The 25015-nt window shown below is 37.2% G+C and overlaps 1 protein-coding gene across 1 annotated transcript in view; it reads right to left on the bottom strand.

The window, feature by feature from the left end:
• Positions 1 to 1313: 1313 nt before the first annotated feature.
• LOC125282062 (BCL-6 corepressor-like) overlaps positions 1314 to 25015 on the bottom strand; it is a 47076-nt gene continuing 23374 nt past the window's right edge. The window contains exons 7-10 of the mRNA XM_048216305.2: positions 7133 to 7278; positions 4400 to 4477; positions 4034 to 4190; positions 1314 to 2340 (exon numbers count right to left, since the gene is read on the bottom strand). Coding sequence (XP_048072262.1) covers positions 2049 to 2340; positions 4034 to 4190; positions 4400 to 4477; positions 7133 to 7278 — 673 coding nt within the window. The 3' untranslated portion in view covers positions 1314 to 2048. The remainder of the gene's footprint in view (positions 2341 to 4033; positions 4191 to 4399; positions 4478 to 7132; positions 7279 to 25015) is intronic.

Below are 25015 nucleotides of genomic sequence, written 5' to 3'. Positions count from 1 at the left end.
TGAAGTCGGGGCCTAACAAAACACCAAACATACACAAAAGTTAGCTCAGAATACACACAAGAGCTAAAACAACGAAACTCTTATATGAAAATATAGGGCAAAAACTTCATGATATTGAGTTTAGCAACAATTTCTTGGATATGATACCAAAAGCACAGACAACAAAAGACAAAGTGGACTTACAAAGTTAAAAAAATTTGTGCAAAACACCTGTTGGTGAGGATGTGGATAATGGAACCTTTGTTCACTGTTGTCTGTAATGTAAAACTGTCTAGCTCTTATGGAAAACAGAATGTTGGTCCCCCCAAAAAATTAAAAGTATCATTATGTTATAAACCAGTAATTCTATTTCTGGGTATGCCCCCTGTAGAATTGAAAGGGTCTTGAAGAGTTATTTTACATCCATGTTCATAGTGGCATTATTCACGATAGCTAAAATGGAAGCCACCCAACTTCCCCCAACAGATGAAAGAAATGATAAGCAAAACATGGTATTATACGTACTATAGTATGCCATTCAGCCTTAAAAAGGAAGGGAATTCTACAACATGGCAAACCTTCAGGATATTAAGGCTAAGTGAAATAAAGTGAAAAACAAAAAAGGGCACATATTATGTAATGCCTCTTTTATGGGGTACTGAGAATTGTCAAAATTACAGAGACAGAGAATAGTGTACCAGGGAATACGGTAGGGAGGAATGGGCAGTTGTTTAACAGTTTCAGTTTTGCAAGATGAAAAGAATTCTTGAGATAGATGGTGGTGATGGTAGCACAACATTATCATTGTACTTAATACCATTATGATTGTACATTTAACAAGCTGTACTTTTGAAAATGGTTAAATGACCCATCCATTTGCTGTCTACAAGGGACTCATTTTGAACCTAAAGATACAAGATGGTAAGTTTCATAATGTAATTGTATAATTTACAATTTACATAATTTACATAATATAATTGCATAATTTACCACAATAAAGTTGGGGAACGAGATAAATAGCATCTATGTACGCAACATATATTTGTGTATGTTTATGTGTATGTATGATACACATGCACACTCCTACTGAGTTAAGATTTTAGGACAGAACTCTAGATTGTTTTCAAAGTATATTTCCTTGGATATCTCCACTTTGCTTGCTTTACAGAGACTATAAGTTGATATAAATATAAGAATGTGAATACCAATTTTTAAAAATAGCAGTAAAAAACGTATTTTAGGAGCACAGAACACAAGATACTTCACTTTTCTCATTTATTCAACAGTTTTATTGCCTCTTCAGAACATTTTTGTAAAACTGTTAAAAGGTCAGAATTACTTGTAAAAGTTAGAATACAAGTTGAAAACACATCATTCAAAAAAAAGTTCAGTTTCTGCACATTTTTAAGCACAAATTCTAGCTAATTTTATATGTTCGAGGGTGGACAGAAAAATAGCTCAAAGTTTCCTTTATTAAGACAACAAATTACAAAAAACAATCCAGTTGAAACATGAAAACCAATTTTGTAGCTTTTGTGGTATGACATAAAGTTCATATAATTAATTGCTATGTGTGGGTGTGGTTTAAATTTGAATCCAATAGTATACATGTGGCCAACAGCAAATATTCTGTAAATAAAAAGCTACAATCTTAATTGCCTTTATCAAATTTGTTCTCCCAAATACGTTCTCAAAGTTGATGACCTCACTTATGACAGTTAACAGCTCTGCCATCAGGCATTTGTATGGAAAAAAAAAGTAACACTTGAGCCTCTCTTACCTAATTAACCCTCTCCTCTTAAAGAGAAGAAAAAGAAAGGAAAATATTCCAAGTGAAAACACACCTATTACAGAGCTGCCTCTGTACATTTAAAAGTAAAACACAGCAATTTCATAAAAACTAATGTAAAAGGCATCCTTCGAAATCTTCCCACTGGAGTCTTAGATAAAGCAGAGATATTTTCATAAGTAAGAATGTGCCTTTAAAAAAAGGGAAATAGTTGTATTTTGGCAAATATGCATAGAATTGACCCGACAACATGCTGTATGCCCTGGGACTAGACTGCTCATCAGTGGTCCTTCTCCAACGCCATGTCCCTAGGATTTAACCATTCTACGGAGGAGCCGAGCAGAGTCTGAAGTTCAATTGTGAATTCAACCAAATCTACTAGTTCTTGGCTTTCAGGATTGAAGGCTTCCAGGTCTTTGGACCAAGAGTATAAGAAACTTGCTGAAACCTGCCTGTAAAACTCTGCCTCTGTAATTGTGATGATTTCTAAATTTGGAAAACTGCAGCGAAATATGCAGGATGACATTTTCAATTTCTTAAGCACATCTGAAAGCAAAAACCAGTTTCGTGCCCTACAAAACACAAAGGAAAGTGGTTCAAATTCCTGGCAAAATGTAAGTTGCTTTCAATAACTAATTGGTATCCGAATAAACCAGTGTACAGCTGTAACAAGAGCCAGTTCTTCCATTTCTGTCCCTGACCCCACCATTTCTTCCCATGACCACTCATGGACAATATTGTTCTTTCTAGGTGAACAAAAGTATCTTCCTGTAGTAGGAGTAATTATGGACTCATCTGGTTTTAAGAGAACATCTAGAGAAGACCAACTAATTTTTATAAAGGAGGAGGAACATCAGAACAAGATCCATCACAATGCCACTTCAGTGTTCTCACTGCTGATAAAAACAGGCAAAGCCCTGCTTACTCAGCTCTGACCAGAATTCTAGTTAATAACTATCAATGTGTCGCACTGTAGTCACCAAGGGAAGTCTGTATCCCAACCAAAGAGGACTGATTACAAACTCCTTTATGATCTCTTCTCCCCCCACCCCTGACAGTAGGACATTTTAAATACAGAAGGCTATCTATTGTTTCTTTACTTTCACGTATCTCCACCCCCACCACTCATGTCTTTTGGGATTGATGTTTTTGAGAAGCAAACTGTCAAATTATTTATATATATTCCGTGATATACATACATCTATATATACACACACATTTATATACATATACATATATACATTTGCATACATAATGCACAGGCATACCTATATACATATATAAATATGCATACAAATATACACATACATATGTAAACATATATATACACATGTATACGTCTATACATATATACACTTGCATACATATGAATGTACATGTATATACATGCATTCATATGTATACATATATGCATATATACATGTGCAACCATACATATTTACACTGCATATATATGTATGGACACATACGTATACACTTGCATAGATACGCATGCATGCATATATACATATGTACTCTTGCATACATATGTATGAATATACACATGCACGCATATGTATACATATATACACATACATAACATACACATGCAATATATACACACATACATATGCATACATATATATATACATGTACGATTTCTATCATTAATAAAATTTATGGTTTAAAAAGTTTATGGTTTGTAACGGCACACAAATTTATAATTTGAGAAACTGAGAATGTTAATATTTACTAATCTCTTTTGTTAACACTCAGGAGAGCACAGGTCTGTTGATACATATATCCCAAGAGACTGGTCACCAGGGCCTGTTGGCTCCACACTGAATTTAAGCAAATCTTGTATACAAAGATTCCAGGAATGATGAATAATGATTTTCCTAATCATACATGAAAGGAGAGATTAACAACATAGTGCAGTACACTTCATGTGCCTGAGAAGGCACCTATAAGGGTATGTTGGGAAGCTTCTAGAATGTAATACTGAAGTACCCAAGGAACCAACTCTTCTATGGAGTCCAGTGAATGACAACTTTAATGCTTTGTGCTCTGGGGTCTTCTTAGTCTTGGTAGTATTCTGATAAGGGCAGTTTATATTGTTCTATGTATCTGATCCCCACTATGTATAACTAATCTTTTCCAGAAAAGATCAAGTGTGGTTCATGGACACTTAGAAGGTACTCACCCATGCTCCCCTGCTTCAAAGGGTTTTCAGGTCCAGCTACCCCAGGACTCAATACTTTTCAATCATATGATATAAATGCTTACCCCTGACAAACAGACACTTGGATGTTATAACATGGTAAGAGGGGGCTGTCTGAAAATTCAAATTCAAACACATCACTGTTAGCCTTATCTTCATCATACTGGTCCTCTGGTCCTGGCAGGTTTGCCAAAATGTTATGTCCAGCTTTATTATCTGGTTCTAATGGAAAGAAAAGACAAAAAAAGGAGTCAGTAGGTTCCATCAACATTTTAGGTCTCATTAATTAAATGATACTAAAGAAAAAGAGAACATTTCCTAATGACCTCTGCTTACGACACACACTACCCACCTACCCTTCATCCACATCAGGGAGAAATGTTATGGAATACATTCATTTCCCAGTAAACTGCGAAAACCATATTGCTTACCACACAGAGAGCTTCCATAGAACTCCCAAGGGGCAATAAACTCATCATCACTGGGACCCTGGAGGTCATTTACATAATCTGGAGAGGAAACAAAATAATAACATTTTAAAAAACTTAAAACAATTTCAGCAAAGTTGCAGGATACATAGTCAAAATACAGAAATTGGTTGCTTTTCCATACACCAACAATCCTAAAAGAAAATAAAACAATAGCACAATGCATCAAAAAGAATCAGTACTCAGGAATAAAATTAAGCAAGGGGGCAAAACACTTGTATAGTAACAACTAGAAAACTTTGCTAAAAGAAATCTCAGAAAATACAGATACATGGAAAGATATCTATATTCCATGTGTGTGGATTAGATGGTTTAATATTTAAAATTTGCATAACCAAAGCAATCTACAGATTGAATGCAATCTCTATCAAAACCCCAGTGACATTGTTTTGTTTGCAAAAATAGAAAAACCCATCTTAAAATTCATATGGAATCAAGGGATGCCAAATAGCCAAAATAATCTTCAAAGAAGACAAATACAGTTACTTCACGCTTCCTGATTTCAAAACATACTATAAAGCAAGAGTAATCAAGACAGCATTGCGTTGGCTTAAGGACAGACATACAGGCTAAGAGGACAGAACAGGGAGCCCCAAAATAAACACCCACATAAGCTGCCAAAAAGTCTTGACAAGGGTGGTAAGGACTATCTCTTTAAGAAATTCTGCTGGGGATGGTGGATATACACAGGGAAAAGAATGAGCCTGGATCCTTACCTGACATTGGTTGCACAAAATGACTCAAAATGTATTAAAGACCTAAACACGAGACATAAAACTATAAAAACATTAGGGGAAAGATTCAGAAAATTGCATTCCAATAATTTCTTGGATATGACACTAAAAGCAGAGGCAACAAAATAAAAAGCAGGTAAATGTGACATTAAACTTAAAAACTGTGGTGCATCAAAGTAAACAACAGAGTGAAAAAGACCACCCCCAGAATGGGAGAAAATGTTTGGAAATCATGTCTTGGGTTAATAGCCACAATATATAAGGAGTTTTTAGAACTCAAAACCAAAACAAAACAGGGGCGCCTGGGTGGCACAGCGGTTGGGCGTCTGCCTTCGGCTCAGGGCGTGATCCCGGCATTATGGGATCGAGCCCCACATCAGGCTCCTCCGCTATGAGCCTGCTTCTTCCTCTCCCACTCCCCCTGCTTGTGTTCCCTCTCTCGTTGGCTGTCTCTATCCTGTCGAATAAATAAATAAAATCTTTAAAAACAAACAAACAAACAAAAAACCCATGATCAAAACATGGGGAATAGACAACTCCCCAAAGACATTCCAGTGGTTAATAAGCACATAGAAAGACATTCAACATCATTCATCATGAGGGAAATGAGAATCAAAACTACAGTCAGATATCACTTATATCCATTAGGATGGCTACAATGAAAATAAACAGAAAACAACAGGTGTTGGCGAGGATGCGGAGAAAGGGGACCCTCTTACACTGCTAGTGGGAATGCAAGCTGGTGCAGCCCCTGTGGAAAACAGTGGGTAGGGCCTTCAAAAAGTTAAAAGTATAGTTACCCTACAACCCAGCTATCCCAGTTCTGAAAACATATCTGAAAGAATTGAAAGCAGGATCTCAGGTGTTTGCACACCCATGTTCATTACAGCATTATTCACAATACTCAAGAGGAATAAACAGCTCAAATGCCCATCCTCAGATGAACGGATAAGCAGTTGTGGTACACACATAAATGCAATATCATTCAATATTTTTTTTAAAAAAAAAGAGATTCTGACACGTTGCAACATGGATGAATCTTGAAAACTCAATGCTTGGTGAAAGCCAATCACAAAAGGGCAAATATTATTTAAGATTCCTCTCATATGAGGTATCTAAACCAGTCATAATCACTGAAAAATAAAGAGATTATTGCTTACCAGAGTCTGGAGGGAAGGACAAGTGAAATTAGTGTTTAATGGGTCCGTTTTTCAAGATGAAGATGTTCTAGAGCTCTGTTACACAATATGGATATACTTAACACTACTGAGTTGTACACTTACAAATGTGTAAGATAGGGGGCACCTGGGTGGCTCAGTTGGTTAAGCATCTGCCTTTGGCTCAGGTCATGATCTCAAGGTAGTGGGATCAATCTCTCTTCTTTGACACTAAGATGTTTTTTCTGCCACATGAGGCTAACTTAGATAAATATTTATTACCATCTGAGTCAGTGGCAATCTTTGGCAGTAAGTGAATTATAAAGAATTTAACTCTACTTCATTCTTTGCATTCATGAAAAACTTGTGGTGTGTTTCAGGGATCCTATTGTGACTGCGGCTTAAATGATAGCTTATCTGCTAAAACCCATGGAATCACCCAAATAGTTTCCTAAATGGGACATCTGCATCTTCATTTTTACCCAGACTTGAAATGTAAAAATACCTCAGTTAAACATGCACATGTAGAATGTGTAAATATTTAGGAAATCTTCTTAAACATTAGTCCAAGTAGACCAAAGTAAATGCAGAATCAATGGCTAATCACCAAAATAATTAACTGAAGTAAAGTGCTGTATTATACCAAACAAAAGGCAGCATTATTACTGTCCTAAAATCTAAAGCTTTTTAATTTCTGCCCGGTAAAATCCACCTTAGTTACCATTTGACTTTTAATAAAGAACATTTCTTAAATTTTGTCATTCCCTTTTCCTGAAGTGACGTACCTGCCAGAAATATTTCCATAAGTTCACTGTGCGTCATTTGCATGATGGTTCTACCTGAGTATGTAGCCAAAGTGGGGTCGGCACCATAGGAGAGGAGCAATCGGACAATTTCCAAGTGGTCATTCTCAACTGCATCATGGAGCGGCCTAGGAGGAGATGTGCAGAGCGATTAAAGTGTGTACACATGTTTCTGAAGTTATTTCCTTTAACAATAGGCAAATCTATATTAATCCAAGACCCTAATTCAAGACAAAAGGGAAAACATTCAAGAACATCAAGCAGTGACAGGCTGTATAAAGATTAACTCACAGTGGGGAAAGATTCCATCATAATGGAAATGAAACCAATAGAACAAACCATTGCTATACAGCTTGTACAAATATCTTCTCCATTTGAGGGGGAAAAAAAGCAAAAATAAACTACTGGGACTTCCTAAGAATAAAAAGTGTCTGCACACTGAAGGAAAGTTTCAACAAGAAGATATTTGCAAATGACATTTCTGATACAGGACTAGTATCCAAAATACATAATGAACTTATCAAACTCAACACTCAAGAAACAAATAATCCAGTTTAAAAATGGGCAGAAGACATGAATAGACATTTCTCCACAGAAGACATGCAGATGACTAACACACACAGGCAAAACGCTCAACATCACTCATCATCAGGGGGTTGTTATCAAAACTCCAGTGACACCACGTCACACATGTCAGAATGGCTAAAATTTACAACCCAAGCAACAACAGGTGTTGGCAAGGATGTGGAGGTGGGAAATGCAAACTGGTGCAGCCACACCAGAAAACAGTATGGAGGTTCCTCAGAAAGTTAAAACTAGAGCTGCCCTATGACCCAGCAATTGCACTACTAGGTATCTACCCAAAGAACCCAAAAATACAGATTCAAAGAGATACATGCACACCAATGTTTATAGCAGCATTACCAACAATAGCCAAGTTATGGCAAGAGACCAGATGTCCATCGACTGATGAGTGGCTAAAGAGGAAGTGGTATATAGATATGATGGAATATTACTCAGCCATGAAAAAGAATGAAATTTTACCACTTGTGACGACATGGATGGAGCTAGATAGTATTATGCTAAGAGAAACAAGTCAGTCAGAGAAAGACATACACCACATGAGTTCACTCATTTGTGGAATTTAAGAAACAAACGAGCAAAGGGAAAAAAGAGAGAGAGAGACAAACCAAGAAACAGACTCTTAACTCTAGAGAACACACTGATGTTTACCAGAGGCAAGGGGGGTCGGGGATGGGTGAGACAGGTGATGGGAATGAAGAGTGCACTTACCATGAAGAATACTGAGTAATGTGTGGAAGTGCTGAATCACTAAATTGTACATCTGAAACTAATAAAACACTGTATACTTCAACTAACTGGAATTTAAATAAAAACATAAAAATAAACAAATACTCCACTTATTAAAGAACCAGGGTACAAGCATGAATGATTAGTGTAAACTCTCTTGAAGCTGGACTCCAGCACCTTAAAATAGATCAATGACCAACTATCTGACCCAGAAGCTCTGGAAAAGGAACGAATGGGGCCTAAAGTTAACCTAGACTGAGACTCACTGTGGTGAGTTCCCATGAAGATACACAATCTTTCCCCTAATGTCCACTCAGGATGGAATGTTGCCTGCAGTCCCATCCTGGACAGTTTTGGAAATGTGAGAGACCAAATACATTTCAGTTTTGCTAATTTCAGAAAGGAAAGCCCTGACATTGCCTTCCAGTAGCTCCCATGCATAGAATCACAAAGATACTTTCCAGGTTCCTCAGTTCCTCTGACCAACAAATCATGTTCAAAGACAGGGTAGGGGCCAAGTCTGAAGGTGTGTGTTATGATAGCAGTTCCTACTCAAAACCAACAGTTGCCTTCTGTATTGTCAGTACTTTCCCACTCATATATTAAGCATGCTAACTTAAATAGATTACAGAATCCAGAGTCTTAACCAATGTTATGCATGTGAGCCCTGATATATTTTCAGATGCTTCTGAGCCACATGACCATTATACAACTGGCCAAGATTTCATGCTCTGGTTCTATTAGCCAATTGAGAGAAAGAGAAACACATGCAGAAGTAGGCAAAAGGAGGACTACAAATTGCCTCTAACTGTCCAAGAGGAGTACAAAACTTGAGGTTAGAGGAGAGGCAATGACAAGCATGAGGCTGGAATTGCTGAGAGTCCAGGAATAAAGTGAAGAGAAGGACTTATGGGACCAGCAAGAGCTTCATGGAACAGGAAGCTTTTTCTGTTGCATATAGTGGAAAAACAGCAAAACAATGGCCAACATAATATCCCACTAACTCCTCCCCCCGTCTTAACTGTGTATTTTTTTTATTACTTTTGAGCACTAAGATAGCTTGGTCAAAAAATATTTTAATTTTTTATTTTATTTATTCATGAGAGACAGAGATAGAGAGAGAAGGAAGCAGAGGGAGAAGCAGGCTCCCCGCTGAACAGGAAGCCTAATGACAGACTCAATCCCAGGACCCTGAGATCACAAGCTGAACCAAAGGCAGATGCTTAAGTGACTTGCTTGGTTGAAACTTTTAAAAGAAAAAAAAAATTCGAAGACCAAAACACAGAAAACGACTAAGGGTTTTAAAAGCTAACTGAATATTTTAAAAAAGAAAGAAAAAATAATAAAAGCAACAATAGTAACTTCATCGAGATAAAAATCTTCTGCACAGCAAAGTAAAGTCAACAGAACTAAGAGGCAGCCCACCAAATGGGAGAATATACTTGCAAATGACACTATAGATAAAAGACTGGTATCCAGCGCAACTAATGAATCATCGAACCTTGCATCAAAACCAGGGATGTACTGTATAGTGACTAACATAATGTAATAAAAACAATTGGAAAAAAAAAAGACTGGTATCCAAGATCTACAAAGAACTTCTCAAACTCAACACCCAAATAACAAACAATCCAGTCAACAAATGGGCAGAAGACATGAACAGACACTTTTCCAATGAAGACATACAAATGGCTAACAGACATATGAAAAAGCGTTCAAAATCATTAGCTACCAGGGAAATTCAAACCAAAACCACATTGAGATACCACCTTACTCCAGTTAGAATGGCAAAAATTAAGAAGGCAGGAAATAACAAATGTTGGAGAGGATGTGGAGAAAGGGGATCCCTGTTACACTGCTTGGTGAGAATGCAAACTGGTACAGCCACTTTGGAAAACAGTATGGGGGTTCCTCAAAAAGTTAAAAATAGAGCAATGCACTACTAGGTATTTACCCCCAAAGATACAGACATAGTGAAAAGAAGGGGCAACTGCACCCCAATGTTCATAGCAGCATTGTCCACAACAGCCAAACTGTGGAAGAAGCCAAGATGCCTTTCAACAGATGACTGGATAAGCAAGATGTGGTTCATATACATAATGGAATATTACTCAGCCATCATAAAGGATGAATACCCACCATTTGCACTGACATGGATGGGACTGGAGAGGATTATGCTGAGTGAAATAAGTCAAGCAGAGAAAGACAATTATCATATGGTGTCACTCACCTGTGGAACATAAGGACTAGCGCAGAGGACCACAAGGCAAGGGAGGGAAAAGTGAATGGGAAGAAATCAGAGAGGGAGACAAAACACGAGAGACTCGGCTCCAGAAAACAAACTGAGGTTTACAGAAGGAAGGAGGGTGGAGGATGGGGTAACAAAGTGATGGGTAATAAGGAGGGCATGTGTGGTGTTGAGCACTGGGTGTTATACACAACTAATGATTCATTGAACACTATATCATAAACTAATGATGTACTGTATGTTGGCTAATTGAACATATTTTTTTTTTAAAGAGGAAAAAAAATAAGAAAATCAGAAAGTAGGTACAGCCTAACATTGAAGCCTACCCAATTGTTCTATGAAAACACACAAACACACACCAACTTAGAAGACAGAAATATTCCTACAAGTCTCACTACCTATGGAGTTTACATTAAGCTGAAGAGTTAAAGGCTATAGCCATAACAATTTAGAATACTGGTTTGGAATGACAGGAAAAACAAAATGAGAGTGAAGAACCGCAAACGCATGAAGTCTTAACAAATAATTTCTAAACTACTATTTAAGATGCATGGACTCTGGGGAGCGCCTGGGTGGCACAGTGTTAAGCATCTGCCTTCGGCTCAGGGCGTGATCCCAGCATTATGGGATCGAGCCCCGCATCAGGCTCTTCTGCTGGGAGTCTGCTTCTTCCTCTCCCACTCCCCCTGCTTGTATTCCCTCTCTCGATGGCTGTCTCTCTCTCTGTCGAGTAAATAAATAAAATCTTAAAAAAAAAAAAAAGATGCATGGACTCTGGGAAACAAACTGAGGGCTTCAGAGGGGAGGGAGGAGTGGGGGATTGGGATAAGCCGGTGATGGGTATTAAGGAGGGCACGTATCGCATGGAGCACTGGGTGTTGTACGTAAGTCATGAATCACGGAACTTTACATCAGAAACTAGGGATGTACTGTATGGTGACTAACATAATATAATAAAAAATGTTACAAAAAAATAAAGAAGCCATCGAATAAAAAAAGATGCAAATACACATAACAAAATTAACCATCTAAAAACTTTGTAAGTGTTCAGTTCAGTGGCATCAAGTACATTCACAATGTTCTGCAATCATCCCAATCATCCATCCACAGAAGTTCTTTCATCCTGCAAACTGAAATTCTGTATACCCATAACCGCATTACTCCTCCCATCACCACTGGCAAGGACTATTGTACCTTCATATACAATTTGTCCTTCTGCAACTCGTTTATTTTACTGCGCACATTTTCAAGCATATTTACTTCAAGCACATGTTGTACCATGTGTCAGAATTTCTTTCCTTTTGAAGAATTAGTAGTATTCCATTCACAGGTGTATACCATATTTTGTTTATCCTTGATCCATCAACAGATATTTAGGTATTTTCTATTTCTTTTCTTTCTTTTTTTTTTTTGGTGCAAAATGTGTGGTTTATTAAAGCATGGGGACAATGCTGAAATGAACATGGGGATGCAAACATCTCCTTAATATTGTTCTCAATTCACACACATCTAGAAGTAGGACTGCAGAATTATATGGCAAATCCATTTTTAATTTTTTGAGGAACTACCCTACTGTTTTCCATAATAGCTACTCCATTCCACATTCCCACCAGTAGTACACAAGGTTCTAATTTCTTCATACTGTTGTCAATGCTTTTTATTTTCTAGGTTACTTTTAATAGCAGGGTCATGGGGTTTTACTATAGTTTCGATTTGCATTTCCTTAATAATTAGTGACTTTGAGCTCTTTTCATGTACTTTTTGGCCATTTGCGTATCTTTTTTTTTCTTTTTTTTACATCAGTGTCTACGTTCTTTACACATTTTATGATTGGGTTGTATTTTTGTTATTGAGTTGTAGGAGTTTCCTATATATTCCACATGCTAATTCCTTATTAGATATACAATTTGCAAATAATTTCTCTCATTCTTGTCACACTTGACTCTGTCCTTTGATGAATGAAAATTGATGTAGTCCCTTTCACCTATTTTTTCTTTTATTGTCAGTGCTTTTGATGGAATATCCAAGAAATTGATACCAAATCAAATGTCACACAGGTTCACCCTATGTTTTCTTCTAGTTTCATAGATTTAGGCCTTACATTTAGGTATTTAATCCATCATAAATTAAATCTTTTATGATGGTATAAGGGAAAGGGCCCAAGTTCATTCTTTTGTATGTGGATGTGCAGCTTTCCTAACACTTGTGGTTGAGAGATGTATATGCCCATGAATGGTCTGAGAACATGTGTAGAAGATCATTTGACCACATATACAATGGTCTATTTCTGGGGTGTCTCTTCTATTCCATTGTACAATACATCTGCCTTTATGCTAGCAAAACACTGCTTTGCTTACAGTAGCTTTGTGACAAATTTTGAAATCAGGAAAAATCAAGACAAGAGACTTTGTTCTTTATCACATGGTTTTCGTTATTTGAGGTCCCTTGAGATTCCATATGAACTTTAGGATGGATTTTTCTACTTATCTGTAAATGTTGAGATTTTGATAAAGACTTTATTAAAACCACACAGCTGAGTGACCTCAACAAGATAGAGGAACTGGAATCCTCAGGCTCTCATTGCCTCATGGAGACAGTGACTTAACATTGTATGGAATAAACTGGCCTTATGAGAACTCCAGGAGACAGTCAGAGGTTGCAGCAATGAAGCTAAGTGTAGTCAAAAAGAGCTGCAATGAAACGGCTAAGAAAATGTGTTGAATTTACATGTGACAGCACCCTCACTCAGCACAATGGAAGTATAGTCAGGAAAAAAAAATCCCAGCTTCTCCCTGGATAAGGAAAGACACGAGTGGAATGTATGTCAAATGTTCTAGGTTTGCAGGGGAGCTATACTGAAGAACTGTTTTCTGTGTGGCTAACTCAGAGCTCTGAACTGAATGGGGCATTCTTTGGATGCTGTATTAGTTATTCAGCCTACCTGAACTGAATAAAGCAGACTGGAATGCTTAAATTGTATTTCTTACAGGCTGGAAAGTACCAGTCAGGATCCTGGCTGATCTGTTTCTGGCGAGGACACTCTTCCTGACTTGGGAGATGGCCAACTTCTTACTGTGTTTTCATGTGATGGAGAGAAAGAAAGAGTCTTTTTTTTTTCCTTTATAAGGCCTCAGTCCTACTGGATTAGAACCATGCCTTTTACGACATCATTTGACATCAGTTACCTCCTAATGGCTTAATCTCCAGGTACAGTCACATTAGGACTTAGGGCTTCAAAATATGACTTTCGGATAGACACAATTCATATCAGAGCCCATACTTTGGAACTGGTAACAAGAAAGCACCTCTTGATAGAGACCAGAGAGCCTGCTTTACCACAGATAGTGAGAGCAAAAGATTATTGGGTCTTGAGAACAGAGGCACCTTCCACTGGGAAACTCCATATACAGTTCAAGAGAACACTTACTCTCAGAAAAGTCTGATAGGGTCCCAGATGCTCTACTTGAGCTGACTGGTGAAGGTCTTTCCTTGTATGAAACCAATCTGAAAAGACTGAGAAAGACGGCTGTTTTTTTTCCAAGCGCCATCAAAAGATCACGAAGAACACGTACACACAAATGGGAAAACATGGCTCACTCAAAAGAATAAAATAATCTCCAGGAAATGGCCCTAAAGAAAAGGCTTAAGAAATTCCTGACAAAGAATTCAAAATACCCATCCCAAAGGTGAACAATCAGCCAAAAGAGAAGGCAGATAATAGAATGAAATCAGGAATGATGCACATGCAAAATGAGAACATAGCAAAAAAGAGAAACTATAAAATAAGAACTAAGCAGAAGCATGGACATGAAAAATATAATAACTGAAAAATTCACTAGAAAAAGGCACGAGAAAGAATCAATGAACACAAAGACAAGCTATTTACATTCTTAAGTCAAAGAAGCAACAGAAATAGTCAGAAAAGTGAACAGAACCTAAGGGACTTACAGGACACCATCAAAGTAATATAAACATTATGGGAGTCCATTGGGATCATTCAACACAACCAGGGGGACTTATGTAGGGGATGCAAGGATGGTTTAAAATTTCAAATCAATCAGTCATCAATGTGGATACACCACATGAGCAAAATGAAGGATGAAAATCAGATCATCCACCTCAAACATCCATTCATGATAAAAACTCTCAACCTCCTGTAGCAAGGAAAACAGAACAAACCTATCAAACCACTGGAAACTACAGCAAAACAAAAAAGCTTGCACATAGAAGGAAACCATAAACAAAACAGAAAGTCAGCCCACTGAATGGAAGAAGATAGATGCAGATGATGCATCCAATAAGGGATTAATACTCAAAATACACGAAGAACTTACATAGTTCAACATAAAGAAGACTAATAATTTGATTGAAAGAAGGACACAGGATCTGAATAGACATTTTTCAAAAGAAGACATCCCAGTGGCCAACAGACACATGAAAACATGCTCAACATCTCTCACCACCAGGGAAATGCAAGTAAATCAACACTACCATGAGATATCACATTACACCTGTCAGAATGGCTAAAATCAACAACACAAGAAATGAAGCGTTAGCCAGGCTATAGAGAAAAACGAACCACTTTCGGTGGGAATGCAGATTAGTACCGCCAGCTAAGGAATTCAAATGAGTTATTTAAGTAAACTGATAGGCTACAAAACACCACAGCAAGACAATTCATTGACATCAACAACAACAAAAAATGCATAATGCAAATGTGACATTAACAGAAACAGAAATCATAAAAAAGGAAGCATACAAATTCTGGACATGAAGAACTCGGTAACTGAAATAGAGAATGCAACAGAAAGCATCAACATCAGAATAGACTTGTGTACTACAGAAGAATCAGTAAAATAGGAGAGGAACTCTGAAATAACCCAGTATGAAGAGATAAACAGTGTAAAGGAAGCCTACTAGATCTATGGACACCACTGAAAAGCCACAATATCCAAATCCCTAGAAATCTGAAAGGGGAGGAGGGGGAGAAGCAGCAGAAAGTTTATTTAAAGAAATAGTGGGTGAGAACTTTCCCAGCCTGGGGAGAGATCTGAAATCCAAATTCATGAAGATATACACTATGCCATTTCTACAGTTCAAATGATCTTTTCCAGGACACTTTATAATAAAACTCTCAAAAATCAAAGACAAAAAAAGATCCTAAAGGCAGCAAGAGAAAATGAGATTGTAATATATGCAGAAATGATTTGACTATCAGCAGATTTCTCAGTACAAACCTTAGTAAGCCAGGAGAAAGCGGGATGATATACTCAAAGTGCTAAAAGAAAAAATACTGCCAACCATAAATACTCTATCTATCAAAATTATCCTTTAGAATTAAAGGATAAATACTTTCCCATATAGAACTAGGAGAATGGTATAAAACCAGAAGTCAGGAATCATAATGATGATTGGACCTGTCTTACAAGAAGTGGAAAGGAGTTTTTCAACCTGAAATCAAAGGCCACCAAACTAGTAACAAAAACTTACAAAAATATATAACACATTGGTAAAGGCTAATACTTAGTCCAATTGAGAAACTCTAATACTGTATATGAGGTGCATTACCTACTTAAATATACTAAAAAAAGGTTAATGCTATCAAAAATAACTGAAGCTAGTATAATTTGTTAACAAATATACAATATGAGAAAGGCAAACTCCAACACTAACTGCAGGATAGGGGCAACAAAAGGACAAGGTTTTTGTATGTCACAAACCATATACATACATATTATGTTGTTGTCAGTGTAAAGAAGACTGTTACAACTCTAAGATATTTTATGCAGGTCTCATGGTAACTGCAAAGCAAAATCTTATTGATACATAAAAGAGGTCATAACATGCCACCACAGAAAATCACCAATTTACAAAAAACACACACACACACACACACACACAACAAAACAACAACAACAACGACAAAAACAACAACAACAAACCACAACAACACCACACATGCTAAGAGAATAAAAAAAGAACAGGAAGTTCCAAACACCCCAAACCAATAAATGGCAATAGTAAGGCATTATGTATCAATAATAAAGGTATTTGAATTGAATTATCCAATACGAAAAGACTGGATGCATTAAATACATGCTGCTAGCAAAAGACTCTTCAGTTCTAAGCACAACAGAGGCTCAAGATGAAAGAATTGAAAAAACACATTCCATGCAATTGGAAACCAAAAGAGATTAGGTACAGCTACGCTTGTATCAGACAAAACAGACTCTTTAAGCCAATAGCTAAGCTGTGACAAAGGAGGTCATTATATAATGATGAGGAGGTTAACTTATCAAGAAGACATAACCATGGTAAATACATATGCACCCAACATTGGAGGAACTAAATAAATGTTAGGCAAATACTAACGGATCTGAAAGGCAAGCAAGGGACTTCAATAGTCCACATTTAGCAATGCCAGGGCATTCAGACAGAAAATCATCAAACAATGTTGGACTTGAGCGATGTTTTAGACAAAGGAGACCTAATGTATGTAAGAATAGACACATTTAGAAAATTCCATCCCAAAGCAGCAGAATATGATCATCTCGAGTGCACATGGAACATTGTGCAGGACAGATCAGATAACAGGACAGAAAACACATCTTACCAAATTTAAAAAGACTCTTATCATGCAAATAGCTTTTCTGACTACAACGGTATGAAACCATAAATCAGGAATAAAAGGAAAACTGGAAAGCCTATAAATATATGGACTTTAGTAATATACTCATGAATCGCTAATGGTTCAGGAAGAAATCAAAAGGAAAACAAAAAACTATGGAACAAATGAGCATGAAAAAAAATACACACACAAAACAAAACACCAAAGGCTAAGGTAGGATGCAAAAGCAATTCTAAAAGGGAGCTTAATAGGCATAAATGAATGCACAAACATGTAAAACTACTGATAAAATCTAACATTACATTTCAAGGAACAAGAATAAGAGGAAGAACTAAGACACAATTACCAGAAAGAGGGAAATAACAAAATATCAGAGAAAAAAATAAATGAAATAGAGACTAGGAAAACCCAACTAAAAAGATAGGCTAACTGAATTTAAATTTAAAAAGAGATGTCAAAGAAAGGGGGGGTACTCAGAAGGGGGAATGAACCATGAGAGCCTATGGACTCTGGGATACAAACTGAGGGCTTCAGAGGGAAGGGGGGGTGGGGGAATGGGATACGCTGTTGATGGGTAGTAAGGAGGGCACGTATTGCATGGTGCACTGGGTGTTATACGCAACTAATGAATAATGTATAGTGATATACATTACTGTGATATACAAATATATATATATATATAAATATATAGTGATATACAAATAATGAATAAAGTAATGAATAATGTAAAGCGAGCTTTACAACAAAAACTAAGGATATACTGTACGGTGACTAACATAACATAATAAAAATATTATTAAAAATAAATTTAAAAAGAAAGAAAAAAGAAAAGATCAACAAAACAAGGATCACAATTTTGAATACACAAAATTTTAGCTACATTAAGAAAAAGAAAGAATACTAAGTAAAAAAAAAAAATCAGAAATGAAGGAGGAAACATTACAATAGATACCCCAGAAATAAGATCATAAGAAACTACTGTACTCAATTATATATAAGCAAATCAGATAACCCAGGACAAATGGAAACCCAGAAAGAAATCCTGGAAACATAAAACTACCAAGACTGACTCAGAGGAAAACAGAAAGTATGAACAGACCAATAACAAATAAGATTTATTCAGCAATCAAACATCTTCCATGTGGCAGAGAGGAAGATGGAAATAGAGTAGGAGGACCCTAAGCTCACCTAGTCCCAGGAACAAAACCAGATAACTATAAAATCATCTAAATACCCAGAATTCAACCTGAAGATGAGAGAGCAAACTCTATAACTGAAGGGAGAGAAGAAGCCACATTAAGGTAAGTAGAAAGTGCAGAGACACGGTTTACGGCAGAAACAGATTGCAGGTGCTTGGAAGGAAGGGAGCCATGGTCACAGACAAGGGTGAGAGAGAGAAGAGCACACCAGGGAGAATACACAAAGAGAACACTTCCCCAAAGTTCCTGGCCAGGAGAACAAGGAGGACTGGATTTCTTGAGTTCTTGCAACCAACAGGGCTTAAAAGCCTGCACTTTTAAAAGTCAGTGGACTTGGCTGGGATAGAGCCCTGAAGGTGCTGTGCTGCTCTTCAAAAGAAAGCAGGCAAACAACCTGGGGACAGACAGCACGGAAACAGCCACCTGAAGGACACATGGGGGCACACAATGAGGAGATTATTCACTCCTGTAAGAGAGCGTTCACCGAGTAGTGTTCACAGAGATGACTCTCCAGGAAGAAAGGAGCTGGCAGGTGCCATCTCCCTTCCCCAACCCTCAGCATAAACATGGAGCTACCTGTGGGGGGCAGCACAGCACCTGCACTGGCTGCCTAACCTGCTTACACCAAGCCCCACACCATGTGCTCTGGTGGTCCTGCCCTCCCTGTCAGTGAAGCTTGCCTCAGGCCCAGCAGTGGGCCCCTCCCCCAAAGACCAGCACAAACCCCTGCCCATACCTCATCTCCCAACCAGAGAGATGTGCAGGGCTTCAGTTCTGGTGGAGGTGGTGTCAGGTCTCATTTTCACAAGCAGAGCAGAGCACACCAAGTTAAAACTCACCACATTCAGGCCAGGGACCAATGACTGCCCACAGCAGGCAAGGAGAGCTTCTGCAGACAAGTGGTGTGAAGGACAGAGCAGCCAAAACACAGCAGCAGAGTGCACGCAGCACACAGGAGGGACACCCCCTGAAGTGACAGGCCCTGGACACTACCTTGTCTTAATAAAGCCATTATTCTCAGGACCAAAAGACACAAAAGGCTTTTCTAATACAGAGAAGAAGAGAGAGACATAGACAAAATGCCAAGACTGAGGAACTCATCCCACATGAAAGAATAAGGTATGGCCATGTTCAGGTAAGTAAGTAAAGCAAATCTGCATGACCTGCCTGATGTAGAACTTAAAGCAACAATCATAGGATACTTGCTGGGCTTGAGAAAGGAAAAGAAGACATCAGGGAGACCCTTGTCACAGAGATAGGAGAATGGAAAAAAAAAAACCAAGCAATCAGAAATTTTTAAAAATGCAATAAATGAGATTAAAAACAGACTTGATGCAATGAACAGCATGCTGAAGAAACAAAGGAAAAAATTAGTGACCTCAAAGACAAAATGATGTAAAATAATGAACTGAACAAAAGAGAGAAAGAAAAATTATGCAACAAGAGAACAGACTTAGGGAACTCAGTGATTCCATCAAATGTAATAACATCTATATCAAAGGAGTCCCCAGAGAAGAAGAGAAAAGTAGGCAGGAAATTTGTTTGGGGAAATCATACCTGCACATGTCCCTAATGTGGGCAAGGAAACACACATCCAGATCCAGGTGGCACAGAGGACTCCAATCAAAATCAACAAAAGCAGACCAACACCAAGGCAATTGTAATAATATTTGGAAAATACAGTGATAGGGAAAAATTCCTAAAAGCTATAAGACAGAAGAGTTCCCTAACTGATAAGGGAAGACCTATATAGGGTTAGCAGATATGTCAACAGAAACTTGGCAGACCAGGAGCCAGTGGCATGAGATAGTCAATATGGAATGGAAAAAAACTGCAGCCAAGAATGTTCTACCCAGCAAAGCTGTCATTCAGATTAGGGAGAGACACAGTTTCCCAGACAAACAAAAATTGAAAGAATTTGTGAGATAGTCAATATGGAATGGAAAAAATCTGCAGCCAAGAATGTTCTACCCAGCAAAGCTGTCATTCAGATTAGGGAGAGACATAGTTTCCCAGACAAACAAAAATTGAAAGAATTTGTGAACACCGAACCAGCCCTGCAAGAAATATGAAAGGGGACTTTTTGAGTGGAATGGAGAAACCAAAAGTGACAAAGACTAGAGGGGAACAGAGAAAATCTCCAGACACAATGACAAAACAAGTAATAAAATGGCACTAAACACATATCTATCATTAATTATTCTGAATGTAATTGAACTAAATGCTCCAATCAAAAGACACAGCATACCAGAATGGGTAAAAAACAAGCAAACAAACAAGAACCATATATATGATGCCTACAAGAGAATCATTTTAGACCTAAAGACACCTGCAGATTGAAAGGGAGGCGATGGAGAAACATCTATCATAGTAATGGACATCAAAAGAAAGCTGGAGTAGAACCACTTATATCAGACAAAATAAACTTTAAAACAAAGACTATAACAACAGACAAAGAAAGACACTACATAATAATAAAAAGGACAATCCAACAAGAGGATTCAACAATTATAAATGTTTATGCACCCAATATATGTTCAAGCAAATAAATAAAGCAGTTAATAGCAAACATAAAGGAACCAATTGATAATAATACAACAACAGCAGGGAAGTTTAACACTCTACTTACAACAATGGATAGTAAATCCCCCACATCAGGCTCCTCTGCTGGGAGCCTGCTTCTTCCTCTCCCACTCTCCCTGCTGGTGTTCCCTCTCTCGCTGGCTGTCTCTCTGTCACATAAATAAATAAAATCTTTAAAAAAAAGAAGAAGAAGATTGATATCATACCATGCATATTTTCAGACCACAACACTATGGAACTTGACATCAACCACAAGAAGAAAGTTAGGGAAGACCACAAATATACCAAGGTTAAAAAACAAACTACTGAAGAATGAATGGGTTAACCAGGAATTGAGAGAAGAAATTGACAAATACAAGGAAAACAAATGAAAATGAAAAGCCCAAAACCTTTGGGATAGTAAAGGTGGTACTAAGAGGAAAGTATATCAAAATAATGAGCCTCCTTCAACCTAACCTCACCTAAAGGAGCTAGGAAAAGAACAAGCAAAATGTAAAGCCAGCAGAAGGACAGAAATAATAAAGATGAGAGCAGAAATAAATTATATAGAAACAAAAGAAGACAACAGAACAGATCAATAATACTAGTAGCTGATTCTTTGGATAAAATCAATAAACCACATAAGCCTCTAGCCAGACCTGAAAAAAAGAAAAGAGAAAGGACCCAAATAAATAAAATCACAAACAGGAGGGGAGAAATAACAACCAAAGCCACAAAAATACAAAAAAAAATTATAAGAGAATGTTATGAAAACTATATGCCAACAAATTTGACAATCTGGAAGAAGTACATAAATTCCCAGAATCGTACAAACTACCAACACTGAAACAGGAAGAAACAGAAAACCTGAACAGACCAATAACAAACAAAGAAATAGTCAGTAATCAAAAAACTCATAACAAACAAAGCCAGGAAATGATGGCTTCACTGCTGAATTCTATCACACATTTAAAGAAGAGTTAATACCTATTCTTCCAAAGCTATTCCATAAGACAGAAATGGAAGGAAAACATCAAATTCATTCAATGATCAATATAGTATTTTACTGGGGGTGCCTGGGTGGCTCAGTCGGTTAAAAGCCTGTCTTCAGCTTGGGTCATGATCTCAGAGTCCTGGGATTGAGCCCCGCATCCAGCTCCCTGCTCAGGGGGGAGTCTGCTTCTCCCTCATTCCATACCGTCCTCCCACTCATGTGTGCTCTTCTTTCAAATAAATAAAATCTTAAAAAAAATACACCCATATGTTACTGACACAAAAACAGATATATAGATCAGTGGAACAGAATAGAGAACCAGGAAATGCATCCTCAACTCTATGGTCAACTAGTCTTCAAGAAAGCAGGAAAGGATACTCAATGGAAAAAAGACTGTCTCTTCAATAAGTGGTGCTGGGAAAACTGCACAGTCACATACAGTAGAATGAAACAGGACCACTTTCTTACACCATACACAAACGCAAACTCAAAATGGATGAGAGATCTAAATGTAAGACAGGAATCCATCAAAATCCTAGAGAAGAACTCAGTCAGTAACCTTTGACCTTGGCTGTAGCAATTTGTTACTAGACACATCCCAGAGGCAAGGGAAACAAAGGCAAAAATGAACTATGCTAAATAAATATAAACTAAATAGGCTAAAAATAACCTTATGCACAGCAAAGGAAACAATCAATAAAAAAAACCATCTACTGAATGGAGAAGATATTTGCAAATGATATGTTCAATGAGGGGTTAATATCCAAAATATACAAAAAAACTAATAATTCCACACCAAGAAAAAAAATAACCCATTATAAATGGGCAGAAGACATGAATACAGAGTTTTGAAAGACGACATCCAAATGGCCAACGGACACATGAAAAGATGCTCAACATCACTCATCATCAGGGAAATAGAAATGAAAACCAGAATGAGGTATCACATCACACCTGTCAGGATGGTTCAAATTAACAACACAGGACATAATACGCTTTGGTGAAGAAGTGGAGAAAGGGGAACCCTCCTGCCCTGTTGGTGGGAATGCAGGCTGGTACAGCCATTGTGGAGAACAACATGGGCGTTCCTCCAAAAGTTAAAAATCAATTACCATATGATCCAGAAATTGCACTACTGTGTATTTACCAAAAGAAAATGAAAAGATATTTGAAAAGATATATGCACCCCTATGTTTACTGCAGCACTTTTTTACAATAGGCAAGATATGGGAACTGAAGTTTCCAGCCATAGGTGGATGAATGTACACACACACACACACACACACACACACACACACACATCCACTGGAATAATACTCAGCCTTGAAAGAGACTGGGATTGTGCCATTTGCAACCAGATGGATGGACCTACAGGGTATCTTGCTAAGTGAATAAGTCAGTCAGAAAAAGACAAATATCATATATGTAATCTAAAATAAAACAAAGCAATAAACAAAAAGAAAACAAATGAAAAAATAAACAAAAAGCAGAATTAGAACTACTAGCACAGAGAACAAATTGATGGCTGCCAGAGGGGAGTGGGAAGATGGGAAAAAGGGGGAAGGGGGGTGGGAGATGACAGCATTTCAGTTATGGAGTGAATAAGTCTCGAGTGAAAGGCACAGTCTGTGATGTGGTAATAGGGATGTTATGAGACAGGTGGTAGCTACACTTGTAGGGAGCATAACATAATGTTTAAACTTGTCCAATCACCATGTTATACACCTGAAACTAATGTAACAACTATGTCAATTACACCCAAAATTTTAAAAAAAGGTACAAATAAATAAATGTGTTAGTCTCCAAACAGAGGCTGCTGTTAGTATAACAACTGAAGAAAAATGTAGCAAAGAATCAATGAAGTTACCATTGTTCATGAAATTATCACATTTTATTAAGACTCTCTACCTGTAGCTTCTTTTGTATTTACTTACGTGAACATGCATATGGACACCGTTTTCACATATTATCATCTCCATCATTATATGGGATAACAAAGGCTATTAGAAAAAGTTTTATTTACTACAGAAATCACATTATGTACCTTCCCCAATAATGGAATGAAACTAAAATCAAGAGTGGAAGGAAAAATGGAAAATTCACAAGTACATGGAAATTGAAACCAAATTTTAAACAATGAATGTATCAAGGAAGCAAACACAGTGGAAACTAAGAAAAAATAGCTCAATACAAATGAAAATGAAAATACAACTGTGAAACTTATAGGATTCAGTGAGACCAAATACTAAGAGGTAAGTAATGGCGGTCAACACACTTGAAAAATCAAAAGATCTCAAACCGACAACAATTTTCTTTTTTATAAACACTATGTATATAATTTTAATAGCCTTGCCTTATCATCACTCTAGTTTTGTGGCATTATTTGTAATTCCTCTTTATTTCTCATATTAGTTGAGTCCTCTTATTTCATAAAATGGATAGTAATGACTCAATTTTCATTTTGTATTTTCATAATTTGAGACTTGTCTGTTTCTTAGTCAAGTTTGTTTAATAAATAAATAAATCATCAGCAGCAATAAAAGTGTCGATTTTGTTAATCTTTCAAAGGACTAACTACTGGGTTTTGTTGATTTTGTCATTTGTTTTTCTACTCCCTATTTTATCTGTGCTATAATCTTTTGTATTTCCTTCCTTCTGCGTCCCACGGGTTCACTTTGTTCATCTTTCTGAGTTCCTTAAGTTTTCAGGTAAGGTGTTGATTTGAGATCACCTTTTCATGTGAGCATTTAGCATTTATAAATACAAGTTTTCCCCTTAGCATAATTGTTGTGTCACGTAAGTGTTGATGTTTTTTTTGGTTTGCGTTTATATCCAATTATTTTGTAATTTCCCTTCTGTTTTCTTCTTTGATCCATATTCTTTAGTCTATATTGTTTAATTTCCACAAATTTTCTAATTTTGC

Source organism: Ursus arctos, chromosome Y (assembly GCF_023065955.2).
Source record: "Ursus arctos isolate Adak ecotype North America chromosome Y, UrsArc2.0, whole genome shotgun sequence".
NCBI classification, from domain to species: domain Eukaryota; kingdom Metazoa; phylum Chordata; class Mammalia; order Carnivora; family Ursidae; genus Ursus; species Ursus arctos.
The sequence above is the reverse complement of the archived record's forward strand: the minus strand, read 5'-3'. Positions and strand labels throughout refer to the sequence as shown.